The 16,758-nt window shown below is 40.7% G+C and overlaps 1 protein-coding gene across 2 annotated transcripts in view; it reads left to right on the top strand.

Annotated features, from left to right (window-relative positions):
• Positions 1-3,025, top strand: part of NOL4 (nucleolar protein 4) — a 192,201-nt gene extending 189,176 nt beyond the window's left edge. For both annotated transcript variants that reach the window (XM_015620223.2, XM_015620221.2), the window contains one exon: positions 1,076-3,025. In XM_015620223.2, coding sequence (XP_015475709.1) covers positions 1,076-1,269 — 194 coding nt within the window. In that variant the 3' untranslated portion in view covers positions 1,270-3,025. The remainder of the gene's footprint in view (positions 1-1,075) is intronic.
• The last annotated feature ends 13,733 nt before the right edge of the window (positions 3,026-16,758 follow it).

Raw genomic sequence — 16,758 nt, 5'->3', positions numbered from 1 at the left:
GAGACCAGTATTTCCCAGATTTACACAAAATATGCTGTTTAATAAGTATAGTTGCCACCTATATTTTTCTATAGATGTTAAAAAAAATCCTCAGTCCAATTCTGCCTGTCCAAATTTACACTCCAGGAAGAAGAAAAAAATGTGTTAAGTGGAAATTACAAACACTTCATTAAAGCTGCATCTTAGCTGGTTAATAACTGATCAAACAGCCAGAGAAATTCCACACAAAGCCAAAGTTCATGATGGCAGATGTTTTGCCAGTCACAGTAACCTGCAGACTGCCTTCAGGAATGCTGTCTTCTTTATGAAGTATTCATGGTCTTGAGAATATTTTTTGAAGAAAAGTGCTAAGCATATTGCTGTGAGCTGCCAGTACAACAGCATGGTGATTGCTTCAGAATCTCTTGTCAGTGTTCTGGCCTTACAAGATCCCTGCAATGTGTTGCCAGCTGTATGCAGCCCTCACAGATGATAGTGTGCTCCTCACTGTGGCAGCCAGATTGTCACCAGCCTAATCTCATTCATGAGCAGCTATTTATGTAAGTGATCAGACAGCGTCAGGCAAGTCATGTGTATGACCATTTATCTACGTCTGCAAGGGATTCAATCTGGCCACATGCTGATTGAAGCATAAAATGTGAAAATAGCTGTCTGGAGAACATAAGTTGGATTTTCTGTGATAAAAATTGCAAGCGTGCATATTGCCATGAAGTCTATGATGGCAGCTGGAGCTGGGGGGAGGCACAGGAGATGAACCTTCTGCCTGATCGCCATCATCAGATCCCAGGGCAGGGCTTGGGGTGCAAGTGGCTCACACTGTTGGAACATGCCCCTGGAGGGTAATTTTCTGCTGGCAGTGGACTTGCCCCTCATGTTCTGTAAGTGGGGTCTGTGATACATAAATATAAATTGCTGTGGTTCCTGTCAAGGTGACTGGTAACAGTATGCTTATTGCTTATTTCTGCTACTTGCAACTGAGAGCAGGTCCTACTGCTCTGCATTTGTATCTACAAACCTGTGAAACGTCTCTGGCAGCAGATCTGAAGCTTCTTTTCTTTCCCTTTGCTGTCTGCAGGTCCAACAGATCTCAGTATGAAGAGGCAGTTAGCAACCAGCTCTGGATCCTCCAGTAGTTCCAGCTCCAGACCGCAGCTGAGTCCGACTGAAATCAATGCAGTGAGGCAGCTTGTGGCAGGGTACCGAGAATCAGCCGCGTTTTTATTGCGCTCTGCAGATGAACTTGAAAACCTTATTTTGCAGCAGAACTGAGTCATGTGACCTTCACACCGGCCTGGTCTTATCTCAGAATTTCCACTAATGACATTTTGATTTCCCAGAGCACACACTTCAGTTACTGCACAGTCTTTTAGGAGAGTTAATTACCATAATGCCACACTGTTCTTGATCCATAAAGTGATGTGTTAAGGTGCTTCAAGTGAACTTCGACCTCTGGTATTTCCGAGGTACTTTACTGTGTCCAGCCTATTGCTTTTGTTTTAGTGTGTCAGCATAAATATCGAAAAAGTGGCTAGAAATTAACTCATTCTAACAAGTGGAGGAAACAGAAGATGCTGTGATGTTTTTTTAAAACAAGTGGTTCAAGATCCAAGTGCAATATTAGTGGAATGTGATACTGACTCATTGGACTTAAAGCTGCAGTATATGGCAAAACATTGCCAAATGTCCTGTTGCTACAGGGCACAATTGCAATTAAAAGGATCTTGTATTTTAAAAAAATGTAATTTTTATAAAAAAAACGAAACAAAAGATTTTTGTTTCCATTCAAGATTTTTCATTTTTACTTTGGTAAACTTTTTCACTGGTCCTGAAAATGTTTTGAGGAGCTATTTTAAGTCCCCCCTTCCTCTCTTGAATCCCTGGCTGTGCCCTTCTCCCCAACTTCATATTCTTTCTACAATGAGTAACTCTTGATGCTGGATAATTTCCTCCCCTGTGTACTGTAAATTGTCATCTATGGAATACCTTCCAAAGGAAGTATGCATTTCCTGCATTCATGCCATTCTCAACTCCATTCTGTAATATATTGCAGCTTTATTAGCAATTAATAAAGAGTTGAGTGTTTTTTAAAAAAGACATATCATTGAGAAAAAAAAAGATGATTTGATTTCTTACGGTGAGCTCATCTGACTCCATGATCACTGCTGCTGTCTTATACAAGTCCCTCTAGTTGTGATTGGATGTAGATGATGAATGTTAAGAGGTTGCAAGTGACAATCTGAAAATTTGCACTCTTGTGTGTATTTATTTTTTTTCCTTAATTTAAACAAAATTCTTACCAAGGAAGGTCATTGACACTTCTGGTATAATTTGTATAATTCCCAGGCCTAGCTAAAACCTGTACAAAACTGTAAGTGGATGCAGCTGCAACTATAATAATACTCTTCTCTCCCCTTCCCCACTCTTCCCAACCCCTCTATTTCTTATTTTATAATATTGATTACACATTAATGGTGTTTTCTTTGTGCACTATGGCAGGCTTCTTTTTAAGTATATAGAAAAAGATACTTTAGTTTATGCTTATTGTACTATCTGTTCCGTTGTTTAGCTTTTGTTGAATAACAAGTTTCTTGTGCATTCCTAAATTTGCCTTATTTCATGTACAAAATTTTATGTAATTCCGTTTTTGACAATGAGTTTAAGGCATCAGTGATATTTTATATCTACTTGTTACATATAGTTTTCCAAGTAATGACTGTGATTGTGACCAAGTAATGTGCACTTTTTCTTGTAACTGTGGACATTGCTATGCTTTTTCTTTTCTCTAGTGTTTCTAGAATTACTGTTGCTTACAGTTATGTAAAAGAAAAAGAACTTTTGTGATACTGTTGGTGAATATTAATGTGAAAAAGCCTATGAAATATGAGTATTTTGGAGGTACATAGATACACAAACATCTCTAAGTTGTGGACTCATGTTCACATATTTAAATGAGAATTCAAAACCTGAGGGCTGGAATCATTTCCTCTGTTTTGTTTGGGTAAATAAACAGATTTCTGTGTTTAAATACATGATTGTGAAACATTATAACATTTAAATTGAATAGCATTTAAAGCTACAACTATTATGGTTTTTAAACAGGGAAAAGGGCCTTCCAGTCCAATTCACGCAGCCCCTCAAACACTGTTTCTCAATATTACTGCGTCAATCCAGTAGGATTGAGTAACTAGCGTATATAATTTAAAGTTGACTGGAGAGAAGACCATTTTCCCACTCTACATTTGTTCTTAAAAAACTATTGGATGTCTTTTTATAGGCCCCTGTTCTTGGATATGAGAATATTGTTGCAAATCCTTACCAGTTGTTGCCCATCACTTGGGAGGTATGTTTGTTTCTAACATCATCTCCCCATGCCCCTACAAGCCTAACTCTCATCTCTGCCCTAGATGTGAGGTTGCCTCAGCTTTTGTCTCACCAGGAATTCAAAAGCCCCTTCAGACTCAAGAGCCTTTTTCCTCTCTTCCACTTTCAAATATCTACACTCTCTCCAGTCTCCTGCATGTCAGGAGGGGATGAGACAGGTACCTTGTGCCAGCTCACTGTGTTGTCCTCACACAAAAAAAGCTCTGGTGTACATCTTCCACAGACAAGAGTGGCAGCTCTGCCTAGGTTTTCAAGTTTCCTTGGTCCTGCTGTTCAGGGCAGTGTGCCTTGCACTGCCAACTAAGCAGCAACCAGCAGTTTGTCCAAGAGGCTGTTTGCCAGCCAGGAATCCTTCTCAGATGAGCAGCCTCACCACTTTTCAAGCTCTTTTGCTAAATCCAGGTAAGGACAAGAAGCTAGAGGACAAGGAGGTAAGAAATTTAATTAATTATTCTGACTTCTCTTTCTTTTCCCTCAATTACTCTTTCTCTTGAGGGAGAAGTAGGAAAGCTTGGGGTCACCATACAACCTCCAAGGCCCATGACTAGTTTCCCCTTTTTCCAGCTCCATTCCCAGCCTGCTTTGATTGTTCTCATGTCTTCTAATATATGTCTTCTACACACATCCTCTTCTTCTGGGTGCCTCCTCTGGAATATTTAGGGTCTTCTTCAATCACAGGAGCAATTGATGTCCTCTAAAGTCTCATACAGATACTTAACAGTAACTGTGTCCTCAAGTGGTTTGTCTATACCAATTCCATCAGACAGATAGGAGGTTTTATTCTAGAGCTGTTTCCACCCCTAAATAGTGAGTTTATTAATTTTTTCTTTAGAACAATCACAGATTCAATTATAGTTTTAATTTCCTTTTCTAAGAGGGAACTGAAATTCAGACCCATCCTGTGAAGGAGAGACCATAAAGCTCTGTCCATTTTTGTGTGTGCAAATCTAGATCCAAGAATTGCAACTAAATTTGACCCCTTGTCCCCTTTGAATCCAGGTCTCAGAGCCACCTACTCTGTGTCTTCTTTAAACTTTCTAAGGCAGTAAAAATACAAGGGAGAACATCTTGTTCGGGCACCCAACAACAACCTCAGGGTTATTTCTTTCTCTCATCCTCATCTTCTGTAACAAGGGCCTGATTACCTCAGCCTAAATATTGCTGTTAAGATAAGGCCAGTTTCTACCAGCATGGATGTGTCCACTGATTATGACTGCCTAAGGCTGCCTTCAGAAAAGCATCACCCTTATACTCAATATCTTTATTAAACTAGTGGAAGTTTGGTGCATGTCTCACTACAGAACTTCACCAGTGCAGGTGATGGTCCTTCTTGAGACAGCCTCACATCTTCCCAATTAACTGGAGTTTCTTTGTGAGTGGTCCTGTCAGACCTCTAGCCTCCAGGGGATTGCCAGGCTGGGAGGGTTGGTGGAAAAATGTCATAATGTCCATAAACTTCCCTACAGAGTTAAGTGCCAAACCTGACCATGGTCTGAGTGTGTTGAGCCTCTTCAGGCTTACATACTCACTGGGAAGACAAGCCAGTCATCCATTCTTCTTTCCCTGATTTCCAGGGTAGTTTTCATGGACAGCTGTGGGTAATATCTCTAGATGCAACTTTGGGTTGTGAGAGTGGACAATCTGGCTAGCTTATCAACTAATCAAAGTGGTTTACTGCTTTCAATGCCTGCTGGGAAACTGGAGTCAGAACATGCGAAAAGAGATCTGGGGTCAAACGTTTTTATTCAGACTGGCACCTTGCTTCCTGTCACTGAAGGATACCACCACCATACCAGCCATGGTGAGTATCAGAAGCTGCAGAAAGAGTGCACAGAGGTAAGCAAGTATTTGACACTTGTAAAGCTGTCCATTCTCTACAGAGAATAAATTTTCTGAATGAGGGAAAGCAGGTGAACATGTATGTGACTGGCACTATGAAACTAATTGGAAAACAGAGTTACACTAAGTGACTAGATATTCTTGCTGTAATGGCCTGAGTCCCTGCTGAACACAGTATAAGTGGAGATAGGTTTTGTTGGTAAAACTCCACTGAAAATGAGCAATTTCATTTTGTCAGAGTGTCTAGCACTGTGTAGCTCTCCATAAATTCGTTGAAGCTCCTCTGAATCTGGCTTTGAAAGGCTTGTGAGGCATTCATAAGGAAGACATGTTTACATGTTTTTCTATATAAAGAAAAGCTGATCTTCATAGATCCTGAGGCCAGGATCTAGTCCAGGTTCCACCCACTATTAAAAAAAAACAATATGTGAAAAAGAATTTTGAAATAATGGGGGAAATCAAGCAACGTAGTTCATGTAGTTACTGGATTAAATATGTAAGAACATAAGATGTCTGTGCTGGACAAGATCAGTTGTTCACAGTCTTTTAGTCTGTCTCTGAATCATGTGTAAAAGAGATAAAGGTGTACTGGATATAGCAGGCCAGAAGAATAAAGCAAGCCTCTAGCAAGGATTTCTAAACACACATCCATGGCCTGCAACAGCTTGAGGCTGTGGTGGGCTGTCCCTGGCTGGCAGGTAAGTCCCTGTCCACCCTCACACTCCTTCCGCACCGTGGCACAGGATAAAACATCCAAAGAGCAAAAGCGAGGGGAAAAACTGGGTCAAGCTGAGTAAATGAAGAATGAAAAAGGGATGCAGAGGTAATCCTTTATCCCTTCCCACCAGGGGATGTGATGCCCAGCCTATTCCCAGGCAATGGCTACTTAGGACATGTACCCCACCCCAATTCCCATTCTTTTTGGCCAAGAATGATGTCATGTTGCATGATATAGCATTAAAAAATATCAGGTGAAAAGAGAAATTAGTTGCTTGAGGCCATGCAACTTGTGAATGCCTGGGTCTGTTGACCCCTTTCCATTGTCAAGACTAAATCAAATGTTGTACAACAGAGTGCAGAAATGGTTTTTTACCTCTACTCAAATTACCTCTTAAATCTCTTTTTCACTACTGAACAAAGGAGCACAAAGGAGCTGGAAAGGCTGTAAAATTACTAACTGCTTTGTGAATAGAAACTTTACGTTGTGCCACATAATTCAGGTAATTTCCCCAAGTCTGGGTAAAGATATTCTATGCAAAATTTTTTGCTCCTTTCTCTAATGATGTCTGGAAACACAGTGTAAGAGTTCTAATTATTGTGACTATATGTATAAAACTTCTTTGTAAGTGCATCTTTGCTGTAGTTAGCCAACTATGGTGTAAGGAGAGCTGGGAAAAGGATCCAGCACACAGATATGTTTGTCTTGCTTTTCTTGACTCAGCAGGGAGGTAAATTACAGTAGCTAATTAAAAAGAAGCAGTGTTACTGAATTTTCAAGGTTTTCCAGAAAAGAACTTGAATTAAAGATCTTCCTAATGCTCCCCTGGAAACTTATATCAGATAATTTTTCCTTTTTTCCTGCGAGGCTGCTGTTTTGTTATTGTAGGGTTGCTAATCAGCTCTTGGTGCTGTTTCCTTTTATGCTCACTCACAGCACAGTGAAGTTCTTATAACAGGAAAAAGAGTGCAAAAAAACTGGAAAATAGGAGGAATAAGTATTATTAATATTTCAAACATGTCTCTGTTTAACTGTTTCAAATTAATTTTATTTGTGGTTCCCAGCTCACAGTGCTTTAGCAACATGAGCTTGACCTATTTATTTCCTCTCATATTTTGTAGTAGGAAGGGAAGGATTTGCTCTGTGGAGAAATAGCTTCTAGCTGAGAAAAGCTCTTACTGCCCTAGCCAGCGGGCAGCCTTAACAATGTTCATTTGCTGCACCTGATATTTGAAAATTGCAAGCTACAAGGCATGCCTAACTCACAGCGCTAGTCTCTAATAATAAGAGGCACAGGCTATTTTTTAATGCCTCCATCCAATCTAATTAGGCTATACTAAACCATGTATTAATTGATTTAAACAATAAATAAAAACAGAAATAAAATTAGGGATTTAATATAAATGCTTAATATCTAGCACAGAGTTGGAAATTTTTTCTCAGTGGTACAGTATAAAATCGTATGATTTCTCCTTTTAAAAAACTTACTATTAGTATTGTTTGTTTACAGTGTATAGAGTTGGGATTTCTTCTGCTACTGGGGGAAAATCTCTATGGCATGAATCCACTCTCTTGTTTGCACTTAGGTGTCATGAAGACAGCATATCCCATTTAGCCTCCCTGCCATTCTGCTGCCTTACAAACAATAGTGATAAAGGGCTTAAAATCATAGTCAATTAAAAAATTACCATGTGGTTATTGACTAAAGTTTAATATTCAGATACTAAATCATTTACATTCCAGTAGAGTCATATCATCAATAATGGTTTGGGTTGGGGGACCTTCAAAACTCATCTAGTCCAACCTCTCTCCATGGGCAGGGACAACTTTCAAAGCCCAATCCAACTTGGCTTTGAACATTTCCAGAGATGGGGCATCCACAGCTTCTCAAGGTAATCTGTTCCAGTGCCTCACTATCTTCATTGTAAAAAAATGTCTTCCTTATATTCCATATAGATTTACCCTCTTTCAGTTTAAAATCACTGCCCTCATTCCCCCTTGTCCTGTCACTGCAGACCTTGGTGAAAATCACTTTCCATCCTTCTTATGTATCAAAAGGCTGCTCTGGCTGCTCCAGAGCCTTCTTTTCTCCAGGCTGAACAACTCCAACTCTCTAAGCATTTCCTCATAAGTGGGGTATTTCAGCCCTCTGACCATTTTTGTGGCCCTCCTCTGGACCTGCTCCAGCAGTTCAATGTGTTCTTTGTGTGGGAAACTCCAGAGGAGGCCACAATTTTCATTAGGCAGGCAAGGATGTGTCTGTCTTTCTGGCCTGCAAGCACACATTGCTGGCTTGTGTCCTGTTTTTCATCCACCAGTATTCCCAAGTCCTTTTCCAGTCCTAATCCATCCATTCCCCAGTCCATATTGATATTGAGGGTTGTCTTGACCCAGGTGCAGAACATTGCACTTGACCTTGTTGAGTGTGATGAGGTTCACACTGGCCTGCTCCACAAGCCTGCTATGTTCCTTCTGGATGGCATCCCAGAGGATCCAATCTCTTGGCTCATTAGCCTAGGAGAGGGCTCTTATGAGTCCTGTATGATGCTGCTACAGAAAAGTTCTCATTCCCAGTGGCTTTTTGGCTGGGTGCTGCATTCCCTATGATTTTGGGCTGAGAAGTTTTTTGGAAAATCTCTGCAGTATGATGTAGCTTAGGTATTGTGGGCAGCTTGGGGATGCTGCAGTGGTAGTTCAAAAACTCTTCCTAAGGCAGCTTGTCCCAGTGTCACTGTCACTGGGACTTCAGGCTGATATTTTAGAACCTGAAAGAGAATTCCACTGCCAAGAAATTGAGAGAGAAATGTGGTTACTAGCTGTCTCTCTGTACATTGTGCTAAGATGGTACATTTTTAGGATATAAAGCAGTGAAAATTGATCTTTGCTTAAAAAGGGCCATCTGCCCATCCTTGCTACTATAAAAGGACACTTTTTTATATTCTTCTGTAGGGGAAAATGAGAATACTAACAAGGATACTGACTTTATATTAGGCTTCTCTTGCTCCCCACCAATAAGAGGATGCCATTGTTATGGTAATACAGTGTGAATGGCAAAATATGATGACAGAAATCTGTAGGTGGGTGCCTGGATGAGCACCAGGGGCTGAAAGGACTCTGCAGACCCAGAGCTGTTTGTCTGAAGTTACTTGAGTCAAGACTCAACTTGACACTTTTTGAGACGGCACGATTTTTCTTCACTAAATTTATATTCATGAACTATCAGAAACAGCTACCTACAAATTATGCAGATCTTGTCCCAGGCTGTGATAAAAGTTATTTGGGGCCACTCCTGAATGGGGAAGGGAATGGAACCCATTGAACAGAGAGCAGATCTCAGGCTAAGACCTTTGAAAATCCTTTCAAAAATGAGAAGCATTCACGTCAGTCATAACTTCAGGATTTGGCAAACATCACAAAGAGGGTGCAATTGCCTACCACCCAGTCAGTCCCTGAGCAGTGGTCCTAGCCAGCTGCCCCTCTTTCCTTCCCTCAGGTTTTATGTGGAGCCATATGGTGTGTGTTACCCTTCTGTTCAACTGGGGTCAGCTGTCCTGCTTCTTGTGCCCCTCAGCCTGCTCCCTGCTGGGGTGGGATGAGAGGCTGAAGTATCCCTGGCCACTACAGAGCAACAACTAGAACATCAGTGTGTTATCAACATTGTTCTCATTCTAAATCCAACCACAGCACTGCACCAGCTACTGGGAAGAAAATTAACTCTATCCCAGCCAAAAGCTGGACAGTTGATAACACATCTTTAATTATAATAGGTCAGCAATCACAGCTGAGCTGGGAGGCTTGCACCAAGTACTTTGACCATAAGTTGATTTCTAGAAGGCTGACAGGTCTAGGATGAAGGTAAAAAGCTCATTCATTACTGATTGAGGCTCCTTCAATTCAAAAAAGCGTAAGTATTTGGTTTGGGTGCAACAGACTCTGTGTTCATCCACTGAAACCTGCTAGCTAATTTGGTATGTTCACTTGTAAAATTTTGTTGCCAAGTAGTAGATTCAGCTTGAATGCTAAGAAATGGTAAACCACTCTGAAGTGGGCTAGTTGTGACAAGCAAGCTCACTGTGGTAGCTTTGCTTCATGAATATTTCACTGTTGTTGAATTCAACAGAGACCAGACTTCTTCCCAAAGTATTTTGAGATACCAAAATAATGTAGTGATCTTGTCTCATTTCCTTCAAGAGTGACAGTATGACATGCTGGAGGTGTGCTGTGTAAAACCCACACTTGTCAAAGAGGTTGTATTACCAATTAAGAAGTTTTGGTTCTGTTCTGCAGATGGCAGTGCTTATCAGCCAACGCTCAAGTAAGATTTGGGTGATCAGCTCCTCCAGGTCAGAGGTCCAGAAAGGTTTTTCTGTGGGTGTTGGTGAGTCTGACTAAAAAGTTCCATCAAGTCTTGCCTGACTAGAAGTCACTCACAGGCTCCTTGTGGTTAACCCTGTACCGTGGTACCTTCCTAACCTCCACGCTGTGTTTGTTCTCACACGCCCTCTTTACTGAATTTGAAGGGTTGTAATATGCACTAAAACTAAGTGCAGATTCTTAAATATTTTTTGCTTCCATCTGTGCTGAGGAATACTTTTAATGAGCCTCCATTATTTTTTCATATTAACCCTTTAAGTATCTAGAAATTAAGTTGTAAACATAAATACCTTAAAAACAAAAGTGTAGTTTAAAAATATGGACTGCAAAAATAATTAAAAACACCCAGAATAGATTTACACGATCCCTGAAGTTTAGAGTAAGAACTTTGCTGAGAATATGAAGTACAGGTAGACAAAGGCAGGTTTAGACATTTCTAATAAGACTTTAAACTTCAGTTTTTAATCTCTTACTGAATGGCAACAGACCCTTTCACGTTATGTGATGGGGGTGGGTTTGAGGTTATTTTTTGCAACCTTTAAAGGGCTAAGATAACTAAATAAATAAAAGCCCCAAACCACCAACTAATGAAAAAAACACCTCAAAACTTTTAACAGATGCCTTCACTGGGAGCAGGAGAAGTGTTCAGGAGAAGTCATCAGGCCAGCAATCAGATCAAACTTTAAAACACTGCTGCTTTGCTCTTAAAATGCAGTATGCCTGTGCAGGCAAAAGTTTGAAAACTAAACACCCTGTCTGGCATTAGCACCAGGCTTGCTGTTGGCAAGGTGAGAGAAAACTTATGTCACACTGTAATTTGCAGCAGCTCTGAATGGATGTGATCCTTGTTAGTGCAGGCACCTGATGGACTATCTGGCATATCAGAGTTCCTTTTAATTGATTTCTCAGAGTAGACAGCCTTTTTTTTTTTTTTTTTTCCCAGAAGGATGAATCCAAAGCCATCACAAAAATGGACATGGCTGAGAGTTGTGCTTTGATGTGTGTGACAAAAATATCTAAGTGGACTGCTCTTAGACATAGCAAATGTGTGTGGCATTCGTTTTGAACCTCTTTCTTCAAAGGAGAGGTTATCATTAAGTTCTCTAGAGAATGTCACTCGTCAGTCACTTACCCACCCCATTATTAGTGCATCCTGCTGAAGGGCAGGTACCATTCTTGGAATGAGAGAAACTGGTATATTCCACAGGCATCAAAAAGAAATTTTGGGGGCAATGACAGAGGTTTTCATTTGCAGCACATCCGAAACAGGGAGAGTAATGTCTGTGTGGAAGCTTCTAGCAAAATTAACCACCCTTTTAACCAATGGCATCCAATGATTTGAATATTTTTCTGTAATTATTAGTTTTTATTTAACCACTTTATCTCCCACTTCACCAAGAATTTTCACAGGTTGCTGTATCATGACACCTACTGGTAGAGATAACCAAAATAAATAGATGCAGCTCCTTCTTAATGATGGAATAGATGCATCTGCTAAGAATGGGATTTTTGCTTTCCATTGATTGATGATTACTGATGTATGTCCATTGACATGGGCAGCACAATCACTGCAGCTTGCAAAAGGAGAGTGTGTGTTCAGACACAGCAGTGTCTGCAAGGGGCAGCTGCAGCCTGGATCAGCATGGCCCAGGGTGGTGTGGCATCCTTGGCTCCTCTGCCCTGGAGTCCAGACAGGCCACTTCATTTTAGCTTTGGCTTGAAGGGATTGTGTAAATGACACCACCCCTGAATGAAAGGTAGAACTGCTGATTTAGCCCAAGGCTTTGGAAAGCTCATCACGGACAAGCAGCTTCCACAGTCATATCCTACAAGGGATATTCTTCACAGACTGCTGAAGTTAAGCCTGAGTTTCTTTCATTTGAGGTAATATAACAGTTGATGGAGTTTTCTGAAGACATCAGGGCTGGATTGAAGGTGATGTGAAGAGAAGCAGTAGAACCATGCTTTTAACCCTTTTATATGGTTATCATCATCAGGGAGTTTTGTGACTTACACGCCTTCTCACCTTATATCTATCTGTCCCATCCACACAGAAAACAGATTTGTAGGAACTATAATCAAGTACTTGTGGATTGAAATTAAAATGGCATATTTTACCAAATCGCTCCACCAAAGGGTGCAGAATTTTTCAAGGTGTTTCTAAACCAAACAACATCCTGGCATCTTTACAAAAAGCAGGATCTTTCCACTCCTCAGTGCTAACTCCATTGGACTGTGACTTTTCCAACTCAGACCCATGCTCATATTTCTATTACTACCTGGAAAGTCACTTGCTTCCCTAGTGTGTCCTGCTTCATTATTGAACAGACTTTCCCTATTTGACAGTGCATCAGCAGTGCTTTCATGTCTCAGGATATGGTTTACCAGTGAGCTATTATCTTTACTCAAGCTTTTGAGATCCAGTCTAGGTTTTCTCCTCTAAATAAATTACCACAACAATGTCACTTATCAAATTGTCATCCCTGTTAAGCTCTTCTGCTGTGCATAAATCCATTTTCACACTGCACAAAGCAGAATCAAGAAGCTTTTCCATCAGTTTGCAAAGCTGTATGTCTGCCCAAAACTTCATAAATCATTTTATGTCACTCAAATAAGAATGAGAGCTTAGGTATATGGAGAGAGAGGGAGGAGCAAAAGGTAGTAAGGATACAGTATCTCTTATTTTTTCTTAGCACACAAAAGGAACTTTTTTCCCTATTGCAGTTTCCAAAGCAGTAAAACAGATGGCACAGGTTCCCAGTGGAAAAAGCACCTTTTGCTTTAACCATTTTTGAAAACTTCTCTTTGAGATATCAGAGTATTTTTTTTCACATTACTATCCCTTCAAAAACTGCAGTTGTATCTTGCACACATTCAGCTGAAATTCACCTGGAAGAAATTTTTGGTGTGTTTTTGCATTTTCTCTTAAAAGAAAGGCTCTTAAGCAGATACCCTACAACTTTGTCAGGGAGGAAAGTGAAGATCTGAATTTTTTTATTAGATCCTTTTTCGCCACATTGTCTCACTGGTTTGTGCACAAGAAAAAAAAAAAAACATACCTACAACTTCCTTCACTTATATTTTCTTTTTGCAAATGAGGCCTTGCTTTTGGATGTTCCTTTAAACAGTAAATTACCTCTCACCTGAGATAAGACAAGCAGCAGGAGCCTTCTTAGATCAACCTCTCCTGAGACCTGTAACTGATGTATTTACTGTGCATTGCAGCCAACAGAGCCTGAAGCAGGAACTTTGCCACCTAAAGTCTTGCAGAAAGAGATTGGGCTTTTTCCCATTAATTTACAGCAGATAAGGTGGTATCTAAGACATATTTTTCCCTGAAAAAAAAAGCTTAATTGGCTAATTATAGCCGCAACTTCAATTCCACTGTCACCTTTCCTCCTGGGTAAAGCTTTGTGCCAGTTCACAAAGTTAGTTAAAAGGCAGTACCTCTTGAAGAACCAGCTTATCAGCTGTTTTGTGGTTATGAGGAATCCTTTCCCAATACCATCCCCTATAGTAGTGCTATTTACAACCTCAAATGATGGCTTGCAAGTTCAGTGAACAGCCCATTCAACACCATCCATATCCCCATGCACTGGCATTGCACCCCTCAGCCTTAACAGAAAAGACAGCTGCCACTTTGGATGTCCTGAAGGTCTTCTGAGCATGGAGCAAAACATCTGCCTGCATTTAGGCATGGAAACAAATCTAGGTATAAACAAACATGGGGGGCGGGGGTGGGAAAAAAGGGAAACTAATTCCATTTATACATCTAACTCTGTGTAAAGACTGTGTAGGCTGCACTGCTGTATTTATACTTGATTCATTAATCCTCCCTTTTCCCAGGTTGATGGCTTAGTAGCCCAAATCCAACCAAATACATACTATTACTGTAGCCCCCTTTCCCATTCTTTCCCCAAAGTCTGGGGCAAGAGGGAAGGGAACTTAGGAGGAGGCTCAGTTCTGTGCTCCCAAACTCAGAGCATCTCCACCTGCTTTTCTCAAGTGTGTGGAGACTTTGTGCTTGGGGATCCCAGGCTCCTGATACAGCAACCAATTTTTCACCTCTGTTCAGGCAATGAAAACTTTAAGCCTATCCTGAACACACAAAATCAGGCATTTCTTTTCTTCATGTGCCATTGTGTGTGCAAGAGGAAAGAGTGTGGATCAACAGATGTCTTTAGTCACCGCAGTCAATCGGCTTAAGAATGTAATCATCTAGAAAAAGGAAGGGAGGCTAAACTGCTGTCACTTGCTGCTAATAAAAATTACAGCATTAAGCAACAGCAGGAGACAGGCCTTTGTTCACTCCAAGTGAGTGTTTGGCTCTCTGTGTGCCTTACACTGTGGCAACACCCTACACTGAGAAGGGTCTTACAATGGAATAAACTTGGAGGAGACATTTCTTCAGTGTGTTACTTTTCCATTCATTTCACATCCCTGCTACTTTGCTGAACATAATGCTCAAAAAAAGCTTCCCCGTCCTCTACCATCTAATTCTGCATTGTTAGGCACAATCCAGTGGTTTTGTTTCTTAGATTTTTGGGGGGTTTCTTTTTTAAACAGCAGCTGGTTGGGTTTGGCACAGTAATTACTCTTGTGTCATACATTCAGCTAAATGGCTGCACTGCAGGAGCAAGCAGGCAGGCTGTGAGGCAGTGAGTCCTTACTTAAACCAAAGAGAGCTTTGATAAATAGTAATATTGGGCAAGAAGATTATTAAAAAATTTTGCAACAAAGTATGGACTCAGTTACTTGACAGATACCATATTTTAACCTGCCTACTCCTTTGAATATATCCTCTATCTAGCTTATTTGGGATTGTGGGGTTGAGGGGGTGGTTAGCAGAGTTTAATTGTCACGTAGCGAGCATTAGGAGGGATAGTGGAGTCCTGTTGACCCAGAGATGAACATTAATTCAGACTTCTGTATTGCCCAATGTTGCTAAGGACTGATATGGGAAATACCTTGGAGGTAGAACTTACCTGATGTTCAGATCCTTGTGTCCTTTCTGAGATCATGCCCACTATGAACTGCAAGGAGGGTATAAAATGATGTTAGCTAGACAGATACTGAAGAGTTACCAGGAAGAAATTCCCTGTTTCAGTGTTGCTAATATTCTGAGATGAAGGACGAAAATCAAGGCTAAAGTGAACTGATTAAACCATGATAAAAGAAAAGTTCAATATTTAGGTACAAGACATGAAAACCTAAACATAATGTCCTAATCAAAACAACAATCCAGTTGATCTACTGGCTATTTCTAGTTGCTTCTATGAGGAATCCCAAATCCGATGGGTTTTCTATGTACCTTACAAACTGGGTAAATATGAAAATATAGCTATAGCTGTCTACATCATAGAAATGATGCTTACACTGAAGCTATTGAACAGGGAACAAAAAAGGCTGACCTTCCAATACAGAATGATGGAAAAAAAAAAATATATATATTTTAGCGTGTCTGTGGACAATGTAACCTTCTGAGACTTTATAATTTATGTTGGTTTTTTTTCTCTTGTAGTATTGTACATCACCAGTATTTGGAGAGCTTGGGATGGCAATCTATGAAGATTCATTCATTTAAGCATTTTTTTCCTCTGAACCAGCTCCTGTACTCCAGTCTGTATACACTGCACTTGGGATTACTGCAAGCAATTAACAAGTGCTTAATGTAAGCCAGCATTAAGTGTATCCAAGATGTTGGGACCAACCCCTTGACAGAAAGCTAAGTGTGACATTTCAGATAATGCCAGACACTTAGAGCACACTTTGCTACCCTTCATGATGAGAAACTCTTCTCTGTGTGGGTCAGAAACCACAGTATGCCTTGAATGCCTGAAGGGTGATTCAAAAAACAGCAACCAAAACTTCTACTTTGAGTCATTGCTCTCCATTCAGTGCTGGCCAGGTTAACACTGCCAGAGACCTATCCACCAGTGGAAAAAGACAAGCAAGGCACTGTGAGGTTGTTCTCCCCCATCTCCTAAAAGCTGGCCTTTATTTCCTGCATACCTACTCAAGGGATAACTGCCAGCAGTGGTGTCAATGGATGAATCCAGTCCTGATGGCTGCATCTGACTCCTAATGGATTCAGGGCAGGTGGAAAATAACAATAGCCGAGGGCTAACCTGAGGAAAACACTCCGACTCCCTCACCATAGACCTGGTCAAAGTTTGACCAAAGACAGGTTTGACAGCAACTAACTTTTGTATTTGATATCCAAATACGACTGCAGGTTTTTGCCCCACTCCATAAACTGTGGACAGCCAGGGGCCTATTGAGCTCTCCTGCAGAGTCGTGGGCTGCACTCCAGGTTCTCCCCTTGAGCAGGGACACTTCTGAAGGTTATTCCTCAAGACTGGGAGATTTCTTGCCACAATGGATTCTCAGTAGTAATTCTCAGATTAATAGGTCACTCAAATTCTAAATCTTTGCTAAGTGATATA

This window comes from Parus major, chromosome 2 (genome assembly GCF_001522545.3).
Source record: "Parus major isolate Abel chromosome 2, Parus_major1.1, whole genome shotgun sequence".
NCBI lineage: Eukaryota > Metazoa > Chordata > Aves > Passeriformes > Paridae > Parus > Parus major.
The sequence above is the reverse complement of the archived record's forward strand: the minus strand, read 5'-3'. Positions and strand labels throughout refer to the sequence as shown.